General features: G+C 40.7%; 1 protein-coding gene across 1 annotated transcript; it reads right to left on the bottom strand.

The window, feature by feature from the left end:
• Nucleotides 1-1,009: 1,009 nt before the first annotated feature.
• LOC142663968 (uncharacterized) lies at nucleotides 1,010-25,603 on the bottom strand. Its single transcript, XM_075842828.1, has 5 exons — nucleotides 25,429-25,603; nucleotides 22,123-22,201; nucleotides 13,081-13,178; nucleotides 12,814-12,928; nucleotides 1,010-3,113 (listed from the first exon to the last, which is right to left on the bottom strand). Exons 2-5 carry the CDS (start codon nucleotides 22,136-22,138, stop codon nucleotides 1,636-1,638), a joined length of 1,707 nt encoding a protein of 568 aa, XP_075698943.1. The 5' UTR covers nucleotides 22,139-22,201; nucleotides 25,429-25,603; the 3' UTR covers nucleotides 1,010-1,635.
• Nucleotides 25,604-26,051: the final 448 nt, after the last annotated feature.

Below are 26,051 nucleotides of genomic sequence, written 5' to 3' on the forward strand. Positions count from 1 at the left end.
CATCACCTTCATCTTTTTATGCTGTTTTAATGAAAGTCAAATATAAAATGTCCATATATGTTAAAAACAAAAACGTTTACATTGTCCTTACGGTCACTCTGGATTCTCCTTCAGTGTGGGGGAATTTATGAATACAGTAATAAGAAGCGAGATTCATGGTGGCAATTCAGCTTCTCTGCTTTGTAAGTAAACCAGGCACTTCTTTTCTTCTTTATATCCACAGTACTTTTTCTTCATAGATTCCGGTCACAGTTGAGCACAGGTAAATATAATTTGGGTGTTTGGCAGATCCAGGCTAATTCCAGCCAAAAAATAAACAAACACTCTTATTGGCTGTTTAACCCGTTACTGAACGCCAATACGCCTTTTCACGATCCCTGCTCGAACGGGTCAGATCGATATCAGTTTAACCCCCTCAGATACGTCACCCAAAAAGCGAGCACCGTATCTGAGTGTTTTTGGAGAGAGGGAGGGAGCTCCCTCTCCCACCCCACCAGCACCCTGCGCATGATAGCAGAGTGCCGGTGTCTTCTATATCAGCCGGGGGGCCCAATAAAGGCCCCGAGGTCTGCCTGTAGCGTATACCTGAAAAAAATTAAAAAAACACCTTTTCCCCATACAAAATGTTTTATTATTAAAAGGACAAAACAAAAAAAGTTCAAAAGCTACATATATTTGGTATTGCCACGTCCATAACGACCCCAACTATAAAGTTATTACATTATTTAACCCACACAGTGAACGTCATAAAAAAATAAAATAAAAAAAACATGCAAAAATCCGTTTTCTATGAATCCTGCCTTAAAAAAAAATTTGATAAAAAGTGATCAAAAAGTCGCATGTACTCCAAAATGGTGCCGATAAAAACTACAAGTCTTCCCGCAAAAAAAAGCTCTCATACAACTGCATCGGCGGAAAAAAAAAAAAAAAAAAAGAAAAGACATCGCTCTTCAAATATGGAGACACAAGCACAAATAATTTAAAAAAAAAAAAAATACATTGTTTTTTACTGTGTAACCATAGTAAAACCTACAAAATCAATATAAATTTGGTATTGTTGCCATCATAACAACCCGCTGAATAAAGTTATTGTGTTATTTATACCACACGATAAATGGCGTAAATTTAGGATGCAAAAAAGTGTGGCGGAATTGTTTTTTTTGATTCCCCCCAAAAATGCTTTTTTAGAAAAGTTATTCAATAAAATTCCATGTACCACAAAATGGCGCTGTTACAAAATACAACTTGTCCTTACAAAAGACAAGATCTAATACAGCTATGTCGACTAAAACAAAAAAGTTATAGCTGTTTGAATGAGACGATGGAAAAAACGTAATAAATAGCTTGGTCATTAAGGCCTAAAATAGGCGGGTCACTAAGGGGTTAAAGTCTGTGAATAATTTGATGTGTTTCAAATATTTTTTTTTTTATCTTATAGCATTTCCCACATTCTAAACGAGATTATGGTTTCTACTTCATGTGAATTCTCTGCAAAGTTCCAAAATGTAAATTTATTTTAAAAAACAAATATCTTCCACATATAGATCATCAAAATGGCTTCTCCCCTGTATGGTTTCTCCGATGAGCCCTCAGCTTTGCTTTAGTAGTAAAACATTTCCCACATTCTGAACACTACTATAATTTCTCTCCTGTGTGACTTCTCTTATGTACAACAAGACTTGATTTATCTGTAAGACATTTCCCACATTCTGGACATGAATATGGCTTCTCTCCTGTGTGACTTCTCTCATGTCTAACAAGACCTGATTTATCTGTAAAACATTTCCCACATTCTGAACATGAATACGGCTTCTCTCCTGTATGACTTCTCTCATGTATAACAAGATGGGATTTATATGTAAAACATTTCCCACATTCTGAACATGAATATGGCTTCTCTCCTGTGTGACTTCTCTTATGTACAATAAGACCTGATATATCTGTAAAACATTTCCCACATTCTGGACATGAATATGGCTTCTCTCCTGTGTGACTTCTCTTATGTACAATAAGACCTGATTTATCTGTAAAACATTTCCCACATTCTGAACATGAATATGGCTTCTCTCCTGTGTGAATTCTCTTATGTTTAACAACATAGGATTTTGTTATAAAACATTTCCCACATTCTGAACATGAATACAGCTTCTCACCTCTGTGAATTTTCTCATGTGTAACAAGAGCTGATTTATTTGTAAAACATTTCCCACATTCTGAACATGAATATGGCTTCTCTCCTGTGTGACTTCTCTCATGTCTAACAAGATGTGATTTATTTGTAAAACATTTCCCACATTCTGAACATGAATACGGCTTCTCTCCTGTGTGACTTCTCTCATGTATAACAAGATGTGATTTATTTGTAAAACATTTCCCACATTCTGAACATGAATATGGCTTCTCCCCTGTGTGAATTCTCTCATGTCTAACAAGATTTGTTTTCAATTTAAAACTTTTCCCACATTCTGCACATGAATACGGCTTCTCACCTGTGTGACTTCTCTCATGTATAACAAGATGTGATTTATGTGTAAAACATTTCCCACTTTCTGAACATGAATATGGCTTCTCTCCTGTATGAAGTCTCTCATGTATAACAAGACCTGATTTATCTGTAAAACATTTCGCACATTCTGGACATGAATACGGCTTCTCTACTGTGTGAATTCTCTCATGTCTAACAAGATTTGATTTAAATTTAAAACATTTCCCACATTCTGAACATGAATACGGTTTCTCTCCTGTGTGACTTCTCTCATGTATAACAAGATTTGATTTATCTGTAAAACATTTCCCACATTCTGCACATGAATACGGATTCTCTCCTGTGTGAATTCTTCTGTTTGTTAAAAGACCTGAGATTTTTTTGAACGGTTTACCACATTGAAACCTTTTACCCCCTTTCTGGGCTGTACTTGTGGTAACAATCTGTGATTGGGTAGAAGGTTCCTCATTATTAGTGAAATTATATGATAGGTCTTTACTGTGAAGTCCTGGATGTATATTAAGGGTAATGAGGTTTTCTCCTGAAGAGCGCTGGATGATATCTTCATCGTCTACTTTATAATTTAGCAATAACGTGAAGTTTCCCTCAGAGTTCTTACTGGGATTTTCTGTTAGGATTAAAAAAACAAACTGTGATTTTGTTTCACAATAGAAAAGTTGACAAATTTATAACATTTGTGTTAGGCTGGAAACACACATGCCGTGTTTTGAGCCAAAGTCAGAAGTGTATCAAGCAGGAAGAAGTTTAAGCCAAGCCTTTTGACTCCATTCCAGCCTTATAACGCTTTGTATAACAATACATGACAGTCCAGGATTCTGGTCTACACTCAGTTCTCCACTATTAATTTATTACATAAAGCTCGACATAATAAAATAATTTTTGGGAAAAAGCAGAACCTTGTCTGGTAATGAAGCCTGTTCTCTGCTAACACATTTGGACTTTTAAATACTAATAAGGCATACACAATCTTAACTTAATATTGTTACAGTCTAATATTGCCCACAGTCTACATTTAACAAGATAATGTGTCATGAGACAAATCAAAGGATGAATTCATGGACATGATAATGAGGTCTGCATATCCAAATGGCTGAACAGTCACCGGATCTCAATTTTATAGATCATCTTTGGGATGTAGTGGAATAGACAGAGTGAAGTTAATAATCAGAATCTGTAATACAGGTTTCCAGTACATAGTAATATCATTCCACTAAGAATTCAGGCTGTTGTAAGGGGAAAGAGTGTCCTATCAAGTACTGATAATGTGAACCTAATGAAATGAAGTGGCCTCATTCAAGTTTTAGTCATGTGACAACTTAATAGCAAATTGTCGTTCTATTTCTCTCCAACCTATATGTATTTGGTCTTGTTTTTCTCAAAACATATAGGGCTTCGACGTTGTGTAATACAATAAGTGATATATTTAACTGTGATGGAGTGGGAGAGTCGGAGAGGAGAAAACTCAGCAGGATGTTTTAAAATGTCCTTGCAGAGATAGGTGTGGACCACCAGGACATTTATAATCTATGGGCAGTCAGCAACTGGTTAAAATAGGTGCTTTCTAATAATCATGGATATATTTTTTAATCCAATATAAAAACCACATCTTTAAACCCACTTTGAAAACTTCTTAAAGACCTTTAAAGCGTACCTAATTTTAAGACGACTTTTCAGAATAATCTGTTATATGTGTGTACAGGAGGAATAACACTATTTCTGGCCATTACATGACTTGTATATGGCATTCTTTTAGCAGTTTTCCCTCTGCAGGCTCGATCTATAATTCTCAGTTTTCCCTGAGGTAGTGGGTGTAGCTTAACTGCCATCATGTCTTCTATACACTGCACACAGAGCAGAGAGCCACCCTGGTCTACTATCTCTCTGTAGCACACCCTTAGAAGCTGCAGCAGCATGGAGCACATCATACAGCAAGCAGTAAGGAGCAGTGTAGTGGAAAATCCAGCACAGAGGTGACATATAACTCTTACCAGAGGCCTATGTCAACTCTCTCTGCTTCTGCTCCCCCTCTCCTGTTCAAAGTCCTTTATTGACAACAGCATCTGTGTCTATGTGCTCCTGCTCCCTCATTCTGCTTCCCCTTCCTTTCCCATAGACTTCTATAAGCAGCAGCGTCTGTGTGTCTCTCACCTAGTGGCACTAACTTCACATAAAATTTTCATGGATAAAACAGCTAAACTATAACAGTAAGTGAATTACAAAGTTGATATATATCAGGAATACTATTAGATACCACAAGTTGTTTGAAAAGTTAGGGTCCATTTAAAGAAAACATGTTCCAAAAAGTGTATAGTAGATTACAGTGGAGATCTGATTGCTTGATATTGCAGCCTAAGGTTGTACTACGGAAATATCCTGAAGACAACATGCCCCCTTGTGACATGTGTGCAGATTTGTCATGGGGACCTTGTGTGTTTTCTAATAGCTCCTCAATTATTGTCCCAGGCTCATATTAAATATAGAACTATAATGAGGATCTTTCTTCTCAGCGGTTATTATTACAAGATTTGTAATGGAAGAACCAAATAAATAACAAAAGTATAAAGGAAATGACCAAAATGTATGTGTTTTTTCATTTCGATTGACTCTTAAAATGATGTTTAACCAGTTGAGGACTGCCCACTGTGTACGTATGCTGCAGGTTTAAGTTTGCTGCCTGAGTGATTGAGCAGCTAAATGTCGCGTGCCCGGTCGTCAGAGACAGCCAGGGACCCTGAAAAGAAGACAAAAATTGTTTTTTACCACTTGTCTTCTCTGCACTCATGTACACAACGCTCAATGAGCGCTGCGGCCTCTTTTGATGCCGGTGGTCATGTGACTAGTCACATGAGCGCCGAGATGCCGGTAGTAGGAGGCTGCTGCTGTATCTAACTAGACCCAGCACAGCCCTATCAGTGACAATAGTCACGATAACAGGGTTGATCTCCCCTGCTGTAAAGCGCCAGTTACAGAGGAAAAGTATAGTGTAAAAAAAATAAAATGAAATAATAAAAGTTCCCCAAATGTCTTTTCTGATGGAAAGGCCATAAAAATAAAAGTTAAAAAATAAACAAAAATGAAGAAAAAATGACACATAAACCCCTACCCTAACGCATGGTCACCTACATGTACGTAAAAAGCGTTAAGGGGAAGTATGGAGCGCGCTCACGGGCAGAGCACGCTCCATACTCAACGGGTGTCGGCTGTGTAATACAGCCGACACCTTACTGCAACGGGTAGAATCCAAGATCAGTTGATTCCGCCCGTTTAGCCCCTTAGATGCCGCAGTCAATTGCGACTGCAGCATCTAAGGCATTAGAAAAAGGGTCCGGCCAGCTCAAAAACCTCATCGGTCTTCCCGAAACGCGATTGCACGAAGCTGATGGTTGTCATGGCAGCCTGGGGGCCTAATGAAGGCGCCCAGGTCTGCCATTTCTGTACTCCCACGAAGTCCTGCCAGATGCCTGTAAGAATAAATGATATACTGCTATACATTATCGTTGCAGTATACACAGCAAGTGATCGCTAGTTCAAGTTCCCTGGAGGGGGGCGGGGTGGCTAATGAAAAAAAAAAAAAATAAAAAATAAACTGTAAAAAATAAAACTAAAAGTTACAAAAAACCAAAACCTTTTCCCACCTGTTCTCTAAAGTAATGTTAACAAAAATGAAAATGAACATAACTGGTATTACCACATCCGTAAAAATGTAATCTATTACAATCTAATGTTATTTAACCCGCACGGTGAACGCAGTACGAAGAATAAAAAATTGTAATTAAAGACGCCATAATTGTTGTCTTTTTGTCACCCCAAGAAATCTAATAGAAAGTGAAAAAAAATACACATGTATCCCAGAAAGGTATTAATAAAAACTATCGCCCCACAAAAAATAAGCAATCACACCACCCAATCAAGCACATTTTTTCCAATAAGATGTAGTTTTATCTCGAAATTGTTCATTTTCTTAACAAATAAAGGAGAAAAAGCACCCCAACATTTGTAAGGAAAATTCTCCAGAGTACGGAAATACCCAATATGTGCTCATAAACTGCTCAGAAGGGAAGGAGCACAGATTTTGATGGATTAGTTTCCTAGCCCCATGTTGCATTTGCAAAACACCTTTGGGACCAAAACAGTGGAAACACCCTAAAAGTGACCCCATTTTGGAAACGACACCGCTTAAGACATTTATCAGAGGTTAGGGATGTCACGATACCTGAATTTGGACTTCGATACCGATACCAAAACGATACTTTGCCAACAGTAATTAAAAAAATAAAAAATTCTTCCATTTTCTGTTGTGAGGCATGAGGTGTTATTGAATTTTGAATGTGCCTCACATTAATAGTAATTAACCCCATCATGTTTCGCAGTCATAATTGGTTAATATGTGAGGTACATGATGGGGTTAATTACTAGTAATGTGAGGAACATGGAGGTTAAATTCATCACACCTCGTGCCCCACAATAAGTGAAAGAAAGCAGTTTTTATTTTATTTTTTTACAGCGTACACATAATAAATGACGGAATTTTTTTTTGAGGAGGTTATTACGGCCGCGCTAATACCGAATATGTGTATTTTATGTATTGAGACTTAGTTGAATGTTTATTGTAAAAATAATGTATGTATTTTTTTTTATTTAATATTACTTTATGTTTTTACTTTATTTTTTAAACTTTAATGTACTGGCATATATCTATATGCCAGTACATTAGCCTGTGTACGGATAGTACACAGGCAGTTGTTAGGGCATACTGAGGTATGTCCTAACAACAGGAAATATGGTAAGATAGCCCTGGGGTCCTTCAATGGACCCTGGGCTGTCTGCCTATATATGGTATGTCCCTCAATCTCGTCACAGGAATTCCCTGTGACGCGATCCAAAGTGCATCCCCCCTGCTCATTTTTCCCTGAATGCTGCAGTCAGCTTTGATTGCAGCATTCAGGTGAATAACGGTGCAGATAAGAGGTTTCCCTGATCTCCGCCGGCGGGGATGTGTAATACAGCATTGACCCGCTCCTGACATTAAATGCATGTGCGGTCAGCATGAAGTGATGCGGCAGGCGCTGCACTAATGAGCGACGGTGCAGGCACTCAAGATAGAACATAGGGGTGTTTTGCAGTGCGCCCGCCATGTTCGGTCTTCATTGACGGCAATCATTAGTACAGCGCCGGCAGCATCACATCATCCTGACGGCGCGCACTTGTTGTCAGGACTCAAAGCGGGGCGATGGCTGTATTACACAGCCGCAGCCCCGCTCTCATACATTCATGTATTACTATACTGAGCTGTGCGGCCGCAGAGCTTAGTATCGAAATACACGAAATAACGGTATCGAACCGTTTGGGGATGAACAGTATCGAAGTTTCTATGCATCGTGCATCCCTATTAGGAGTGTAGAGCATTTTGACCCCACAGGTGTTTTCCTGAAATGAATGTGCTCCGGATGGTAAAAAGTGAAAATTGCAATTGTTCCACAGATATGCCATTTCAGAGTCCAATATGTTGTGCCCAGCTTGTGCCACTAGAGAAACACACCCCAAAAATTGTTAAAAGGTTCTCCTGGTTATAGCAATACCATATATGTGGTAGTAAACTGCTGTTTGGGCACACTGTAGGGCTCAGTATTGAGGCAGCGTCTTTTGGCGCCTGGATTTGGCTTGGTAGTAGTATGGTATATGTAATATGTGAGGATTACATCAGGGTATATGTAATCTGTGCAGTACATAAGGGCATATGTAAACCGTGTGGAGTACATCAGGGCATATGTAATATGTGCGGAGTACATCAGGTATATGTAATATGTGAGGAGTACATCAGGATATATGAAATCTGTGAGGAGTACATCAGGATATATGTAATCTGTGAGGAGTACATCAGGGTATATGTAATATGTGAGGAGTACATCAGGATATATGTAATATGTGAGGAGTACATCAGGTATATGTAATATGTGAGGAGTACATCAGGGTGTATGTAATATGTGAGGAGTGCATCAGGATATATGTAATCTGTGAGGAGTACATCAGGGTATATGTAATATGTGAGGAGTACATCAGGGTATATGTAATATGTGCGGAGTACATCAGGGTATATGTAATGTCAGGAGTACATCAGGATATATGTAATCTGTGAGCAGTACATCAGGGTATATGTAATATGTGAGGAGTACATCAGGATATATGTAATATGTGAGGAGTACATCAGGGTATATGTAATATGTGAGGAGTACATCAGGGTATATGTAATATGTGAGGAGTACATCAGGGTATATGTAATATGTGAGGAGTACATCAGGGTATATGTGATATGTGAGGAGTACATCAGGATATATGTAATATGTGAGGAGTACATCAGGGTATATGTAATATGTGAGGAGTACATCAGGGTATATGTAATATGTGAGGAGTACATCAGGGTATATGTAATCTGTGAGGAGTACATCAGGGTATATGTAATATGTGAGGAGTACATCAGGATATATGTAATATGTGAGGAGTACATCAGGGTATATGTAATATGTGAGGAGTACATCAGGGTATATGTAATATGTGAGGAGTACATCAGGGTATATGTAATATGTGAGGAGTACATCAGGATATATGTAATCTGTGAGGAGTACATCAGGGTATATATGTAATATGTGAGGAGTACATCAGGGTATATGTAAGATGTGAGGAGTACATCAGGGTATATGTAATATGGGTGGAGTACATCAGGGTATATGTAATATGTGAGGAGTACATCAGGGTATATGTAATCTGTGAGGAGTACATCAGGGTATATGTAATCTGTGAGGAGTACATCAGGGTATATGTAATATGTGAGGAGTACATCAGGGTATATGTAATATGTGAGGAGTACATCAGGATATATGTAATATGTGAGGAGTACATCAGGATATATGTAATATGTGAGGAGTACATCAGGATATATGTAATATGTGAGGAGTACATCAGGATATATGTAATATGTGAGGAGTACATCAGGGTATATGTAAGATGTGAGGAGTACATCAGGGTATATGTAATATGGGTGGAGTACATCAGGGTATATGTAATATGTGAGGAGTACATCAGGGTATATGTAATCTGAGGAGTACATCAGGATATATGTAAACTGTGAGGAGTACATCAGGGTATATGTAATATGTGAGGAGTACATCAGGGTATATGTAATATGTGAGGAGAACATCAGGGTATATGTAATATGTGAGGAGTACATCAGGGTATATGTACTATGTGAGGAGTACATCAGGGTATATGTAATCTGTGAGGAGTACATCAGGGTATATGTAATACGTGAGGAGTACATCAGGGTATATGTAATACGTGAGGAGTACATCAGGATATATGTAATACGTGAGGAGTACATCAGGGTATATGTAATATGTGAGGAGTACATCAGGGTATATGTAATCTGTGAGGAGTACATCAGGGTATATGTAATACGTGAGGAGTACATCAGGGTATATGTAATATGTGCGGAGTACATCAGGTATATGTAATATGTGAGGAGTACATCAGGATATATGAAATCTGTGAGGAGTACATCAGGATATATGTAATCTGTGAGGAGTACATCAGGGTATATGTAATATGTGAGGAGTACATCAGGATATATGTAATATGTGAGGAGTACATCAGGTATATGTAATATGTGAGGAGTACATCAGGGTGTATGTAATATGTGAGGAGTGCATCAGGATATATGTAATCTGTGAGGAGTACATCAGGGTATATGTAATATGTGAGGAGTACATCAGGGTATATGTAATGTCAGGAGTACATCAGGATATATGTAAACTGTGAGCAGTACATCAGGGTATATGTAATATGTGAGGAGTACATCAGGATATATGTAATATGTGAGGAGTACATCAGGTATATGTAATATGTGAGGAGTACATCAGGTATATGTAATATGTGAGGAGTACATCAGGGTGTATGTAATATGTGAGGAGTGCATCAGGATATATGTAATCTGTGAGGAGTACATCAGGGTATATGTAATATGTGAGGAGTACATCAGGGTATATGTAATATGTGCGGAGTACATCAGGGTATATGTAATGTCAGGAGTACATCAGGATATATGTAATCTGTGAGCAGTACATCAGGGTATATGTAATATGTGAGGAGTACATCAGGATATATGTAATATGTGAGGAGTACATCAGGGTATATGTAATATGTGAGGAGTACATCAGGGTATATGTAATATGTGAGGAGTACATCAGGATATATGTAATATGTGAGGAGTACATCAGGGTATATGTAATATGTGAGGAGTACATCAGGGTATATGTAATATGTGAGGAGTACATCAGGGTATATGTAATATGTGAGGAGTACATCAGGGTATATGTAATATGTGAGGAGTACATCAGGGTATATGTAATATGTGAGGAGTACATCAGGGTATATGTAAGCTGTGAGGAGTACATCAGGGTACTGTATATGTAATGTGTGAGGAGAACATCAGGGTATATGTAATCTGTGAGGAGTACATCAGGGTATATGTAATATGTGAGGAGTACATCAGGGTATATGTAATATGTGAGGAGTACATCAGGGTATATGTAATATGTGAGGAGTACATCAGGATATATGTAATATGTGAGGAGTACATCAGGGTATATGTAATATGTGAGGAGTACATCAGGGTATATGTAATATGTGAGGAGTACATCAGGGTATATGTAATATGTGAGGAGTACATCAGGGTATATGTAATATGTGAGGAGTACATCAGGGTATATGTAATATGTGAGGAGTACATCAGGGTATATGTAATATGTGAGGAGTACATCAGGGTATATGTAAGCTGTGAGGAGTACATCAGGGTACTGTATATGTAATGTGTGAGGAGAACATCAGGGTATATGTAATATGTGAGGAGTACATCAGGGTATATGTAATATGTGAGGAGCACATCAGGGTATATGTAATCTGTGAGGAGTACATCAGGGTATATGTAATCTGTGAGGAGTACATCAGGGTATATGTAATATGTGAGGAGTACATCAGGGTATATGTAATATGTGAGGAGTACATCAGGATATATGTAATATGTGAGGAGTACATCAGGATACATGTAATATGTGAGGAGTACATCAGGATATATATATATATAATCTGTGCAGAGTACATCAGGGTATATATAAACTGTGTGGAGTACATCAGGGTATAATAAGAGGGTATAATAATGGGGTAAATAATACAATTATCCATAGATGTGGGTTACGCTGTGATGCAATCCTTTATGCACAGGCCGGTGTCGCACTGATAAATGGTGTCCTTACTTATCCCCCTCTGCGTAGTTTGGGGAATTTTGCTGGGAAAGTGTTGTCCTGGTATAATACGGGCGCCCTCGCTTCCAGCAGATATGTTTGGGCCCTTCTCTTTGTGGTTCCCAAATATTAGAGCCCTGATAATCACCTCCTGATACAGAAGGAAAGTTCCCATCGGACCGGTTCATCTGCATATTTTTTCATCTTCGACTAATGGGAGCCATATCTTTATTTTTTCATAGGACGTAGTGGTTTGGGGGCTTTTTATTAATACCATTGTGAGGAACATGCAACTTTTTAAACACATTTTATTCCATTTGTTTTAGGCAAACTGATCAAAAAACAGCAATTTTGTTTTAAATGTGTGTTCACTGTTCTGTATAAATCACGTTATCTTTATCCTGCGGGTTATTTTTATTTTATTTTGTTGATTGAGCAGAGTAAAGGCTTATTTTTCGTGGGCGAGCTGTAGTTTTTATTGGCACATACGACTTTTTGATCACTTTTTATTACATTATTTTTTAGCGCTAAAGTGACCAAATAAACAGCGATTCTGGCGGTTTCATTCATTTTTTTTACGGTGTTCACCATGTGATTTAAATAATGTTATATTGTAATAATTCAGACTTTTTACGGATGCGGTGATACCAATTTTGTTTATTTTTTACAATACTTTAAGAGGAAAAGTGGGAAAAGGTTTTTTTTTATTTTTGTACACCACTAAAAAAAATTTACTATTTTTAACACTTTTTATTAGTCCCTGCATGGGGTTTGGACCAGCGATCGTCAGACATACTAATGTATTGAATTATTGTCATTTTTACAGGCTCTAAGTCTAGTGTATGACCAAATTCATACATCACCTTGTAGAGAACTTCTATGTGCAGTCACAGCTCCCTCAGGTCCTGCACTATGTATAACACATTGTCTGACGTGTTACTGTAATGTAGAACTAAGGAGGAACCCCACCTTAACAAACCTCCCAATTCACTTTCTAATATCATTATTACTGACCTGTGGTAACACCTCCTGGAATTTCCTCCTCCACTTCACTCTTACATGGTTGATCGCCCCTCACCCGCTCTTCTTCTGCTTCATGCTCGGCTTTACTATTAGTCAGATCTTCCCCCTGATTTCACATATGGAACAATTCAGTACAATACAGCAGAGTGCGAAGAATCTAACAGATCAACATAAGAAACCACCAAAATCTATGACCCCATGACCAAAAAGCTCCACACCCCCCTATATAGATCTGGTATAGGGCTCAGCTTCATCTACCTGATGATTCTCTGGCACATTGTGATTTTCCTCTGGACAGTCCTGGGAATACAGAGGACTGGGACATTTCTCTGGTGGATTTCTCCTACTGGATCCATCTGTAGGAAACACGCAGTGGCGGAATAGATTATTTACATGGGATGATATGAGAGTAGTATCTAGGTGATTCACTGTGTATAAGATAGCAAATGTAGTTCAAAAATGTAAATATATATTCACCGCCTGATAGAACGATTAAAAATACATTTTATTATTAAATTGATAAAAGATATGGCTCAACCAGCCATTATTTCCAGAAGCAGGCAAAAGCAAGTGATTGGCGACAGTAGAGGTGTACCAGAGTGAACGAAGTTTCTCAAACACTCCAGGACCACCCTCCCTGCTTATTGTATAGTATTTCGCTACACCCTTGCCAATAGATAACAATCTATCCAGATCCAACGCGTTTCAGCAACACATCAAGAGTGATGCCTCATCAGGGATTACTAGATAGCAAGTTCAATTAGAATTGTTAGATTTCAAAAAGCTGGATAGCACTGTATATGTGCAGATTTTAGCCTCCAGACGCGTGAACGGCTCTGATACAATGACCGCACACGCGCCCAGGAAGCTGCAGGCTTATACGATTGAGAGCCCGCCCTCATTCCAATCGTCACCGGGGCACCCGCCAATCCGCATGTAACACGCACATTGTGACGTGCCGGAGGCGGCGCCTCACGATACAGACGACCAATGAGGGTATCTGGACGACAAGCGTCCATAGTTACTTAGGGGACGCTAGACGCGGCTCCTAAACTGCTGTCAACATCAAAAAACAAGGAATGGATCAAGAACGAATGTCCCTCCTATCACACATAGCACTGTCCCCAAACAAGCGGGGCAGTGTGAGGTGGAAGAGATATGTATCACGGGAGTCGTCAAGAGGAGACTGACCCCCAGTAATTCCATAGTTGCCTAGCAACTTATCGTTACCCTCCTAGCCAGGGATCAGACTCAGATAGAGGATGGATATAGCCCATTATCCCAAGGATTCTGCATAGCAGTCCTATACGAGCATCCTCCCAAAAACGGAGGATGCCCGGCAGAGGAGAAACTCCCATACATGGTTGCTCCCTTGATCTCAAGGCGCATACAAAGTGAATAGAAAGGAAAAAAGTCAGCAAGTGGAGAACAATGCAGCCACAAATCGCAATAGAAACCGCATAGTGTGAACAGGGACTGAAATACCATTTATCAGTCAAAATATAATATATTGATATATTCACAGAGACATCCCAAATTCTCAGAGATGCCATTGTCAGTCAAAATACTATATGTTGGTATATTCTCAGGGAAAACTGGGAGTAACCAAAATCACAACTTGTCACAACTAGGCACACATAGCTCGACAGAGAGGAATGAGAAATAAGAGGCACAAAGTAACTAGAGAAAACAAGAATAGGAGATTTGTTCATTCAGTCCATGGGGATTAATGGTCTGCATCCTAAAAATCCATTCAGCCTCCTTTTGTAGAATTTTCTTGTCCAGATCCCCCCCTCTCGCGAGCGGTCTGACATATTCAATTCCCTGAAAGCCAAGAGCAGTAGCATCCCCATCGTGACAGGACCATACGTGTCTTGATACCGGGGTGTCCACCTTCCTTCTGACATCCCCAATGTGGTCACGGATCCTTCTCCTAAACTCCCTTTTTGTTTTACCCACGTACTGTAGACCACATCTACAAGTAATCATGTATACAATGCCTTTCGTTTTACAGTTGATGTATGATCTGTTGTCAAATGTTTTACCAGTTTTCGTGCTTTTGAAACTACTGCTACATATAATGGACACACATGCTTTGCATGTTCCACATCTATAGGTACCTTTTAGACTGTTCTCCAACCAAGTACTGCATTGTGCCTGTGATAGTAGATGACTATGAACCAATCGGTCCCTAAGGTTCCGTCCCCTCCTGTATGTAATAAGCGGGGAGTCTCCTACCAGGTCCCCCACATCGGGGTCTGCCTTAAGGATGCCCCAGAACCGCTTAAGGACTTCCCTCACCTCTCTACTGGCAGAGTCAAAAGTACCGATCACTCTGATCGACTCTTCCTCCACTATCTTTGGTTTAGGGTTCAGGAGATCGTTCCTGTTGCAACCCAAGGCATTTTGATATGCCCCTTTCAGTACATCCCTGGGGTACCCCCTATGTCTGAATCTATTCTCGAGGTCACGTGCAGATACCCTAAAGTCCGAAATGGTGGAACAATTTCTCCGTGCCCTGAGATACTGGCCCTTCGGTATTCCTCTCTTCAGGCTAATTGGGTGCCAGCTTTCCCAGCGCAGTAAGCTATTGGTCGCAGTCTCTTTGCGGTACATATTCGTCTGTAACATCCCTGTGTCAGTTTTGGAGATCAGAATATCCAAAAATGTAATTTTGGTGTCTTGGATTTCAGATGTAAAAAATAGACCCAATTCATTGGCGTTCAGTATCTCCACAAACTCCTGAAAATCCCGCCTGGTCCCTGTCCACAAAATCAGAATGTCATCTATAAATCTAATCCAAAGTAAGATAGATGATGACCATTTATCCATAAGGTCACTGAACACAACCTCTTTTTCCCACCACCCCAGGTAAAGATTGGCAAAGGTAGGTGCACAGGGACTACCCATGGCCACTCCTCTGAGCTGGTGGTAAATCTTCTGATCAAATAAAAAGAAGTTGTGTTCTAGACCAAATCTCAACTGTTCAATGGTAAATTTATTATGGGCCTGATATTGTATCCCTTTATCCATTAGGAAATATTCAATGGCTCTACAACCCTGATTATGTGGGATGGAGCTATACAGGGACTCAACATCTAAAGATGCCAACAAAACATCGCCATCGCAGCGTATACCCTCCAGTCTTCTCAGTACATCCATGGTGTCCCTCACGTATGATGGCAGGGACACCACGAACGGCCTGAGGACCTGGTCCAGGTACAAACTCGCATTCTGCGTAAGGCTGTCAATCCCCGATACAATGGGGCGACCTTTCAAGGGATTCACCCCCTTGTGTATCTTGGGCAGGCTATAAAATGTTGCCATTTGAGGGTGCTCCTTAAGTATAAAATTCATCTCTCTGTCATTAATGAGATTGGCTGATTTCGCTGGACCAAGGATGTTCAAAAGTTTACCTTTAAAGTTTGCAGTAGGATTGCTGGTAAGTACCCCATAACAATTGCGATCATCAAGGATGTCATGGCACATCTTTCTATATTGTGGTCGATTCATCACCACAATATTCCCCCCTTTGTCAGAGGGTTTTATAATGATATTATCATCTCTTTCTAGAGATAGTAGGCCAGCCATCTCATTGCTAGAAATGTTAGAACAGTGTTCTCTTTGGTTGATCAATTTTAGCTGATCCTCAACCACCTTCACAAAGACATCAAATCGGTGTGTTGTCACTTAGGGGTGCATATTTTGTAGATGGAACCCGTAATTCGGTAAATGGGCCCTTGCCCTCCTCCCTGTGACCCTCCTCCCACAAACCCTCCAATAGTCTAAAATGTGGGAGATCTTCCTCCATGATGCCCAGCTCAAGACATTGTCGTTTATTATGCATTTTAAAAAACTTTTTCCATTTCAATTTTCTAGCAAAAAGATTCAAGTCCTTGACCCAAGTAAAGGGAGCGACCATGTATGGGAGTTTCTCCTCTGCCGGGCATCCTCCGTTTTTGGGAGGATGCTCGTATAGGACTGCTATGCAGAATCCTTGGGATAATGGGCTATATCCATCCTCTATCTGAGTCTGATCCCTGGCTAGTAGGGTAACGATAAGTTGCTAGGCAACTATGGAATTACTGGGGGTCAGTCTCCTCTTGACGACTCCCGTGATACATATCTCTTCCACCTCACACTGCCCCGCTTGTTTGGGGACGGTGCTATGTGTGATAGGAGGGACATTCGTTCTTGATCCATTCCTTGTTTTTTGATGTTGACAGCAGTTTAGGAGCCGTGTCTAGCGTCCCCTAAGTAACTATGGACGCTTGTCGTCCAGATACCCTCATTGGTCGTCTGTATCGTGAGGCGCCGCCTCCGGCACGTCACAATGTGCGTGTTACATGCGGATTGGCGGGTGCCCCGGTGACGATTGGAATGAGGGCGGGCTCTCAATCGTATAAGCCTGCAGCTTCCCGGGCGCGTGTGCGGTCATTGTATCAGAGCCGTTCACGCGTCTGGAGGCTAAAATCTGCACATATACAGTGCTATCCAGCTTTTTGAAATCTAACAATTCTAATTGAACTTGCTATCTAGTAATCCCTGATGAGGCATCACTCTTGATGTGTTGCTGAAACGCGTTGGATCTGGATAGATTGTTATCTATTGGCAAGGGTGTAGCGAAATACTATACAATAAGCAGGGAGGGTGGTCCTGGAGTGTTTGAGAAACTTCGTTCACTCTGGTACACCTCTACTGTCGCCAATCACTTGCTTTTGCCTGCTTCTGGAAATAATGGCTGGTTGAGCCATATCTTTTATCAATTTAATAATAAAATTTATTTTTAATCGTTCTATCAGGCAGTGAATATATATTTACATTTTTGAACGACATTTGCTATCTTATACACAGTGCACTATTTATTAAATTCCTTATTGAGTGGGGATGGCAGGATTCCTGACTAGCGATATCAATACAGAAAAATGGTTTACAGATGCTAGGGAGGTTTTCTCAGATAAAGAGCTCATATCGCAATCTCAAAATCTAAGTGTTACTGCCTCTTTTCGACAACTTACCAAAGTTTATAAAGACCATATAAGATCCTGGTGGGAAATCCAAACATTAGAGACATACATCAAAAATAAAATTGTTCCGAGGGGCCTCAGAATCACCCTTATTCCTGCAGTAAGGGTTCGCTCACCTGAACTTTTAAAAAAGTGGGAAAAAGAATCGATCGAGTCTTCATTGAGGTTTATGGGGATTCTTCTTGAGGAAGAGAATATCAATTTGGCACGCAGCACTCTAGAACTGAAGGAGTGTATTATTGCTGTAAAAAAATTTAACAACAATCTGGAATACGAAAGAAAAGAGGTTGTTCTACAACAAGCAATAGAGAAGTTCACGTGTCACATTAAGGAAAGGAAGCATTTCCAGTTTGTACGTGACACGTTGGACTTCAAAGAAGGTAGAATTTTTGACTACAGTGCCAGGTCTGGTGTATCTCATGAGCCTGACACCGATTTATCTTCATCGGAGCAGGAACAATCAGACTCTGAATTCGGTAGGAACCCACCTAGGAGAGGTCGGGGACGGAGTGAGACTGGGAGATACCCGACCCGTCCCAACATTAGAGGCAGAGGAAGAGGAAAGAGTCAGCAGCGGGGTGGTTTTTTAGCCAAGAACCACCCGATTTCAGAGTACCTTCTGCGAGACAGAAGGGAGCTTTAGGCACCTTATCAGGGGAAAGTGATAGGCTCCAGATAGTTAATCTCTCCACACGTAACCTCACGAGGGAGGAAGTGGAAGTACTTAGCAAGGGTCTATAATTTGTCCCAACCAACAAATTTAATCTCTTTACTTGGGTCAAGGACTTGAATCTTTTTGCTAGAAAATTGAAATGGAAAAAGTTTTTTAAAATGCATAATAAACGACAATGTCTTGAGCTGGGCATCATGGAGGAAGATCTCCCACATTTTAGACTATTGGAGGGTTTGTGGGAGGAGGGTCACAGGGAGGAGGGCAAGGGCCCATTTACCGAATTACGGGTTCCATCTACAAAATATGCACCCCTAAGTGACAACACACCGATTGATGTCTTTGTGAAGGTGGTTGAGGATCAGCTAAAATTGATCAACCAAAGAGAATACTGTTCTAACATTTCTAGCAATGAGATGGCTGGCCTACTATCTCTAGAAAGAGATGATAATATCATTATAAAGCCCTCTGACAAAGGGGGGAATATTGTGGTGATGAATCGACCACAATATAGAAAGATGTGCCATGACATCCTTGATGATCGCAATTGTTATGGGGTACTTACAAGCAATCCTACTGCAAACTTTAAAGGTAAACTTTTGAACATCCTTGGTCCAGCGAAATCAGCCAATCTCATTAATGACAGAGAGATGCATTTTATACTTAAGGAGCACCCTCAAATGGCAACATTTTATAGCCTGCCCAAGATACACAAGGGGGTGAATCCCTTGAAAGGTCGCCCCATTGTATCGGGGATTGACAGCCTTACGCAGAATGCGAGTTTGTACCTGGACCAGGTCCTCAGGCCGTTCGTGGTGTCCCTGCCATCATACGTGAGGGACACCATGGATGTACTGAGAAGACTGGAGGGTATACGCTGCGATGGCGATGTTTTGTTGGCATCTTTAGATGTTGAGTCCCTGTATAGCTCCATCCCACATAATCAGGGTTGTAGAGCCATTGAATATTTCCTAATGGATAAAGGGATACAATATCAGGCCCATAATAAATTTACCATTGAACAGTTGAGATTTGGTCTAGAACACAACTTCTTTTTATTTGATCAGAAGATTTACCACCAGCTCAGAGGAGTGGCCATGGGTAGTCCCTGTGCACCTACCTTTGCCAATCTTTACCTGGGGTGGTGGGAAAAAGAGGTTGTGTTCAGTGACCTTATGGATAAATGGTCATCATCTATCTTACTTTGGATTAGATTTATAGATGACATTCTGATTTTGTGGACAGGGACCAGGCAGGATTTTCAGGAGTTTGTGGAGATACTGAACGCCAATGAATTGGGTCTATTTTTTACATCTGAAATCCAAGACACCAAAATTACATTTTTGGATATTCTGATCTCCAAAACTGACACAGGGATGTTACAGACGAATATGTACCGCAAAGAGACTGCGACCAATAGCTTACTGCGCTGGGAAAGCTGTCACCCAATTAGCCTGAAGAGAGGAATACCGAAGGGCCAGTATCTCAGGGCACGGAGAAATTGTTCCACCATTTCAGACTTTAGGGTATCTGCACGTGACCTCGAGAATAGATTCAGACATAGGGGGTACCCCAGGGATGTACTGAAAGGGGCATATCAAAATGCCTTGGGTTGCAACAGGAACGATCTCCTGAACCCTAAACCAAAGATAGTGGAGGAAGAGTCGATCAGAGTGATCGGTACTTTTGACTCTGCCAGTAGAGAGGTGAGGGAAGTCCTTAAGCGGTTCTGGGGCATCCTTAAGGCAGACCCCGATGTGGGGGACCTGGTAGGAGACTCCCCGCTTATTACATACAGGAGGGGACGGAACCTTAGGGACCGATTGGTTCATAGTCATCTACTACCACAGGCACAATGCAGTACTTGGTTGGAGAACAGTCTAAAAGGTACCTATAGATGTGGAACATGCAAAGCATGTGTGTCCATTATATGTAGCAGTAGTTTCAAAAGCACGAAAACTGGTAAAACATTTGACAACAGATCATACATCAACTGTAAAACGAAAGGCATTGTATACATGATTACTTGTAGATGTGGTCTACAGTACGTGGGTAAAACAAAAAGGGAGTTTAGGAGAAGGATCCGTGACCACATTGGGGATGTCAGAAGGAAGGTGGACACCCCGGTATCAAGACACGTATGGTCCTGTCACGATGGGGATGCTACTGCTCTTGGCTTTCAGGGAATTGAATATGTCAGACCGCTCGCGAGAGGGGGGGATCTGGACAAGAAAATTCTACAAAAGGAGGCTGAATAGATTTTTAGGATACAGACCATTAATCCCCATGGACTGAATGAACAAATCTCCTATTCTTGTTTTCTCTAGTTACTTTGTGCCTCTTATTTCTCATTCCTCTCTGTCGAGCTATGTGTGCCTGGTTGTGACAAGTTGTGATTTTGGTTACTCCCAGTTTTCCCTGAGAATATACCAACATATAGTATTTTGACTGACAATGGCATCTCTGAGAATTTGGGATGTCTCTGTGAATATATCAATATATTATATTTTGACTGATAAATGGTATTTCAGTCCCTGTTCACACTATGCGGTTTCTATTGCGATTTGTGGCTGCATTGTTCTCCACTTGCTGACTTTTTTCCTTTCTATTCACTTTGTATGCGCCTTGAGATCAAGGGAGCGACCATGTATGGGAGTTTCTCCTCTGCCGGGCATCCTCCGTTTTTGGGAGGATGCTCGTATAGGACTGCTATGCAGAATCCTTGGGATAATGGGCTATATCCATCCTCTATCTGAGTCTGATCCCTGGCTAGTAGGGTAACGATAAGTTGCTAGGCAACTATGGAATTACTGGGGGTCAGTCTCCTCTTGACGACTCCCGTGATACATATCTCTTCCACCTCACACTGCCCCGCTTGTTTGGGGACGGTGCTATGTGTGATAGGAGGGACATTCGTTCTTGATCCATTCCTTGTTTTTTGATGTTGACAGCAGTTTAGGAGCCGCGTCTAGCGTCCCCTAAGTAACTATGGACGCTTGTCGTCCAGATACCCTCATTGGTCGTCTGTATCGTGAGGCGCCGCCTCCGGCACGTCACAATGTGCGTGTTACATGCGGATTGGCGGGTGCCCCGGTGACGATTGGAATGAGGGCGGGCTCTCAATCGTATAAGCCTGCAGCTTCCCGGGCGCGTGTGCGGTCATTGTATCAGAGCCGTTCACGCGTCTGGAGGCTAAAATCTGCACATATACAGTGCTATCCAGCTTTTTGAAATCTAACAATTCTAATTGAACTTGCTATCTAGTAATCCCTGATGAGGCATCACTCTTGATGTGTTGCTGAAACGCGTTGGATCTGGATAGATTGTTATCTATTGGCAAGGGTGTAGCGAAATACTATACAATAAGCAGGGAGGGTGGTCCTGGAGTGTTTGAGAAACTTCGTTCACTCTGGTACACCTCTACTGTCGCCAATCACTTGCTTTTGCCTGTTTCTGGAATAATGGCTGGTTGAGCCATATCTTTTATCAATTTAATAATAAAATTTATTTTTAATCGTTCTATCAGGCAGTGAATAGTATCTAGGTGACCCTCAAAACAGGTTTGTCTTTACAACGAATGAAAGTCCCCCCCCCCCCTCTTACACTGCTGATCAGCCATTACATCCGTCTCCTCTTGTGCTTCATCTTTAACTTCAACCTTAATATGAATCAGATCTTCACCCTAAACAGACAAAAAAGAAAAAATGTAAAATTAAACTGGGTTCAATGACTTTATAGCAGAGTTGTAGTTTGGTTCTCCAGCACACGGGGCAAAGATTCAGTTTGCCCCCCCCCGCCCCCAACATCTCTTTCTACCTCGCCATCTTTGCTTTCTCTACCAATCAATGAGGTGTCATTTATATAAGTAACTCGAGTATTTTACATCGTACATTTTACAAGCGATATAAACTCTAGAAGGGAGTTACCAGAACAATAAATGAAAATAGAATAATTTAAAGAGGTCAGTGCCGGACTACAACAGATTGTATAACGGAGGCTAACGAGACTACATGGAGACATAATGAATAGCCTTCTCTCGTAGATAGTGTCACCCACCCCTGTAGTTACAAGGTTCGGACAGACTTAGGTAATGGTGTGGGTGCATTAGTAGGGGGCTAACCCGATCCAATAGAGAAAAAGTACTATGCACACCAATATGGAGTTATTTATCCAAACAAATAATTTATTTATTTATAGCCAGTGACAGTGCGACGTTTCGGTCAATACCATGACCTTCCTCAGGCACTATAGAATTAACAAAATTTATATAAGTATAGATTTCGTAATAAGTGGTACAGAATGTCATCAGTAACAATAAAATCAATTATGTACAGATCACAGATGTATATAAATCTTCATATGAAGCAATATCAGTAGTAGTGAGTACTCTAAGATCTATGTGACACAGGTTACTGTAGTTCAAACAAATAATGAAAACAAGAAAGAAAAAAGTAACGTTTTCACTGAGTAAAACACACATTGTAGATTTTCAGCTATGCATAGAACAGTGCGTTTTGTACAGAAAAAAAATCTTACATTGCAAGGAGAGGTTGCCGGTCATCAGACAAGACATAAATGTTCAATAACAAAATGCTGGTGGTAAATGTGTAATAATTAGCAATGTATAGTAATCATCTGAAAAGGTGGAAAAGGAAAATACAGGCAGACCAAGAGATATATAGACCAGTATATATAGTTGACAAGTAACAGTGGATGGATCTAGGTATAGAAAGTCTGATCCATAGTATAGAGATGTGTTATCAAATGAACCACATAATTATGTATAGGGAATTTACCTTTCGTCAATGCTTTATCCTGCGTGGATGGCGCTGTAAGCTTGGCGGGTAACCGCTATAGTGTGGCGCTACAGGAATGTCAGAAAACCCCTCTGTTATGTATCCAGCTGTGCAGTCACATGGCGTGCTTGGAACGCACATGTGAAACGCACCATGACCGGATGTTGTCTTTCAGACCGGAAGTTGTCATAGCTATATGCAACGTGCTGCTCGTAGCCGGTGTGTGTACACATGGCTAATTTGCATATTGCCTATGTTAGAACGGGGAGAAGAAAACCACAGTGCTGGGAGTACCAGCTGACTAGAAGGTAAGACAAATTAATGTCAGTTCAAACATGTTGTTGCTAAATGTTTGTTTGTGTAGTAGAGAGATAATAGTGCAGGAGTGAGTGCATGGAAGTATTAGATCTATTCAGAGATGATTGGAGGGATATAGAATCGGACCGTACGTCATCTAGGAGGAACCATGTCAGGTTGAAAGGATACATGGGTATGTAGTGTATTTTTCTTCCAGAGAAACCTTGAACAATGATTTTAAGTCTGCAAAAAAATTCTAGCTATATCATCTATACTAACTACTACCAATTTTTTTGCAGACTTAAAAATAATTATGTGGTTCATTTGATAACACATCTCTACATCTCTATACTATCAACCAGACTTTCTATACCTAGATCCATCCACTGTTACTTGTCAACTATATATACTGGTCTATATATCTCTTAGTTTGCCTGTATTTTCCTTTACCACCTTTTCAGATGATTACTATACACATCTACAATGTGTGTTTTACTCAGTGAAAACTTTACTTTTTTCTTTCTTGTTTTCATTATTTGTTTGAACTACGGTAACCTGTGTCACATAGATCTTACAGTACTCACTTACTACTGATATTGCTTCATATGAAGATTTATATACATCTGTGATCTGTACATAATTAATTTTATTGTTACTGAGGACATTCGGTACCACTTATTACGGAATCTATACTTATATAAATTTTGTTAATTCTATAGTTCCTGAGGAAGGTCATGGTATTGACCAAAGTGTCGCACTGTCACTGGCTATAAATAAATAATTTGTTTGGATAAATAACTCCATATTGGTGTGCATAGTACTTTTTTTCTACCCCCCCTGTAGATACTGCCACACCCCCCCTTGTAGATACTGCTATAAAAACAGCCCCTACTTGCAGATCCTACCACACCGCTCCCTTTGTAGATACTGCCAGACACCCCTAGTAGATAGTACTACACCCCCCTTGTAGATAGTGCCAAACACCCCCCCTGTAGATAATGCCACACCCCCGTTGTAGATACTGCCACACAGCCTCCCTTGTAGATACTGCCACACAACTCCTCTGTAGATACTGCCACACAGCTCCTCTGTAGATAATGCCACACAGCTCCTCTGTAGATAATGCCACACAGCTCCTCTGTAGATAATGCCACACAGCTCCTCTGTAGATAATGCCACACAGCTCCTCTGTAGATAATGCCACACTCCCCACAGTAGATAGTGCCAAACACCTCCCTTGTAGATAGTGCTATACTCCCTCCCTGTAGATAGCGCCATTGGGGCTCCCTTTAGTAGTGGAATCCCTGCTCTGTCTGGAGGAGCCCCTGACGTCACTGTCCATATATGGATAGTGACGTCAGGGGCTTCTCCAAGAGCGGAATCCTTGGCCAGAGTGTTTTCAACAATCTGGCCGGGGTTTTTACTCCAGGAGGAGTCCCTAATGTCACTGTCCATATATGGACAGGGGTGTCAGGGGCTCCCTTTAGGAGCGGAATACCTGGCCAAAGCATCGGCAACTCTCTGGCCAGGAATTCCGCTCCAGGAGTAGTGAATGGCAGAGCAGGGATAGATTCCTGCTCTGCCATAATATTCAATTGTATCTGCGCCCTGAGGACGCAGATACAATTGAACATGGCAGTTGCCGGGACACGTCTCGGTAAATCTGGGACTCTCCCGGCAAATTCAGGATTGATGGCAACTATGCCCGTGCTGCCTAGCCCGGCGCCCCCCTACCTTCTTTCCTATTTGTGCCCAGGGCACATGCCCCCCCCGCAGCTTTATAGATATATTTTAAAGAAAGCTTAGCGCCATCTACCTGATGATTCTCTGGCACATTGTGATTTTCCTCTGGACAGTCCTGGGAATACAGAGGACAGGGACATCTCTCTGGTGGATTTCTTCTACTGGATTCATCTGTTGGAAACACACAGTGACTGAATACATGACTACTGTATATCTGTCTATATATCACACACTTCCCTCTACATCTGCAATTCCATGTTTAAATAATCAAAGTCTAAAAGGTCGCGTCCTGAGAATTGCAGATACAGTTTAAAGGATATTTGCAGAGGATATTTATTAAGAGCTCCCTGCCAACCAAAGAAAAAAGTGCCCTGGTACGCCCTGGAACAATGACACCTCTGCTTATTAGGGAATTCTATATTTCAAGAGAGGGAACCCACAGTGAAGACACTTATCTTTTATTAGTCATACAAAGTACCTGTATTAAGGAAAACAACTACTCCAAGTTTTCTCTCCACAAGGGGTGGGAAACCACTGAGGTGTTGGAGGAAGCTCTACGGTTTTATAACACCAAGTTTCCTTTTACCTGGTGCAGTTATGAAGAATGAGAAAATAAAAATATATGATTACATTTAGTTAAAGAGGCTCTGTCACCAGAATTTGCAACCCCTATCTGCTATTGCAGCAGATCGGCGC

The sequence above is a fragment of the Rhinoderma darwinii genome, chromosome 1 (assembly GCF_050947455.1).
Source record: "Rhinoderma darwinii isolate aRhiDar2 chromosome 1, aRhiDar2.hap1, whole genome shotgun sequence".
NCBI lineage: Eukaryota > Metazoa > Chordata > Amphibia > Anura > Rhinodermatidae > Rhinoderma > Rhinoderma darwinii.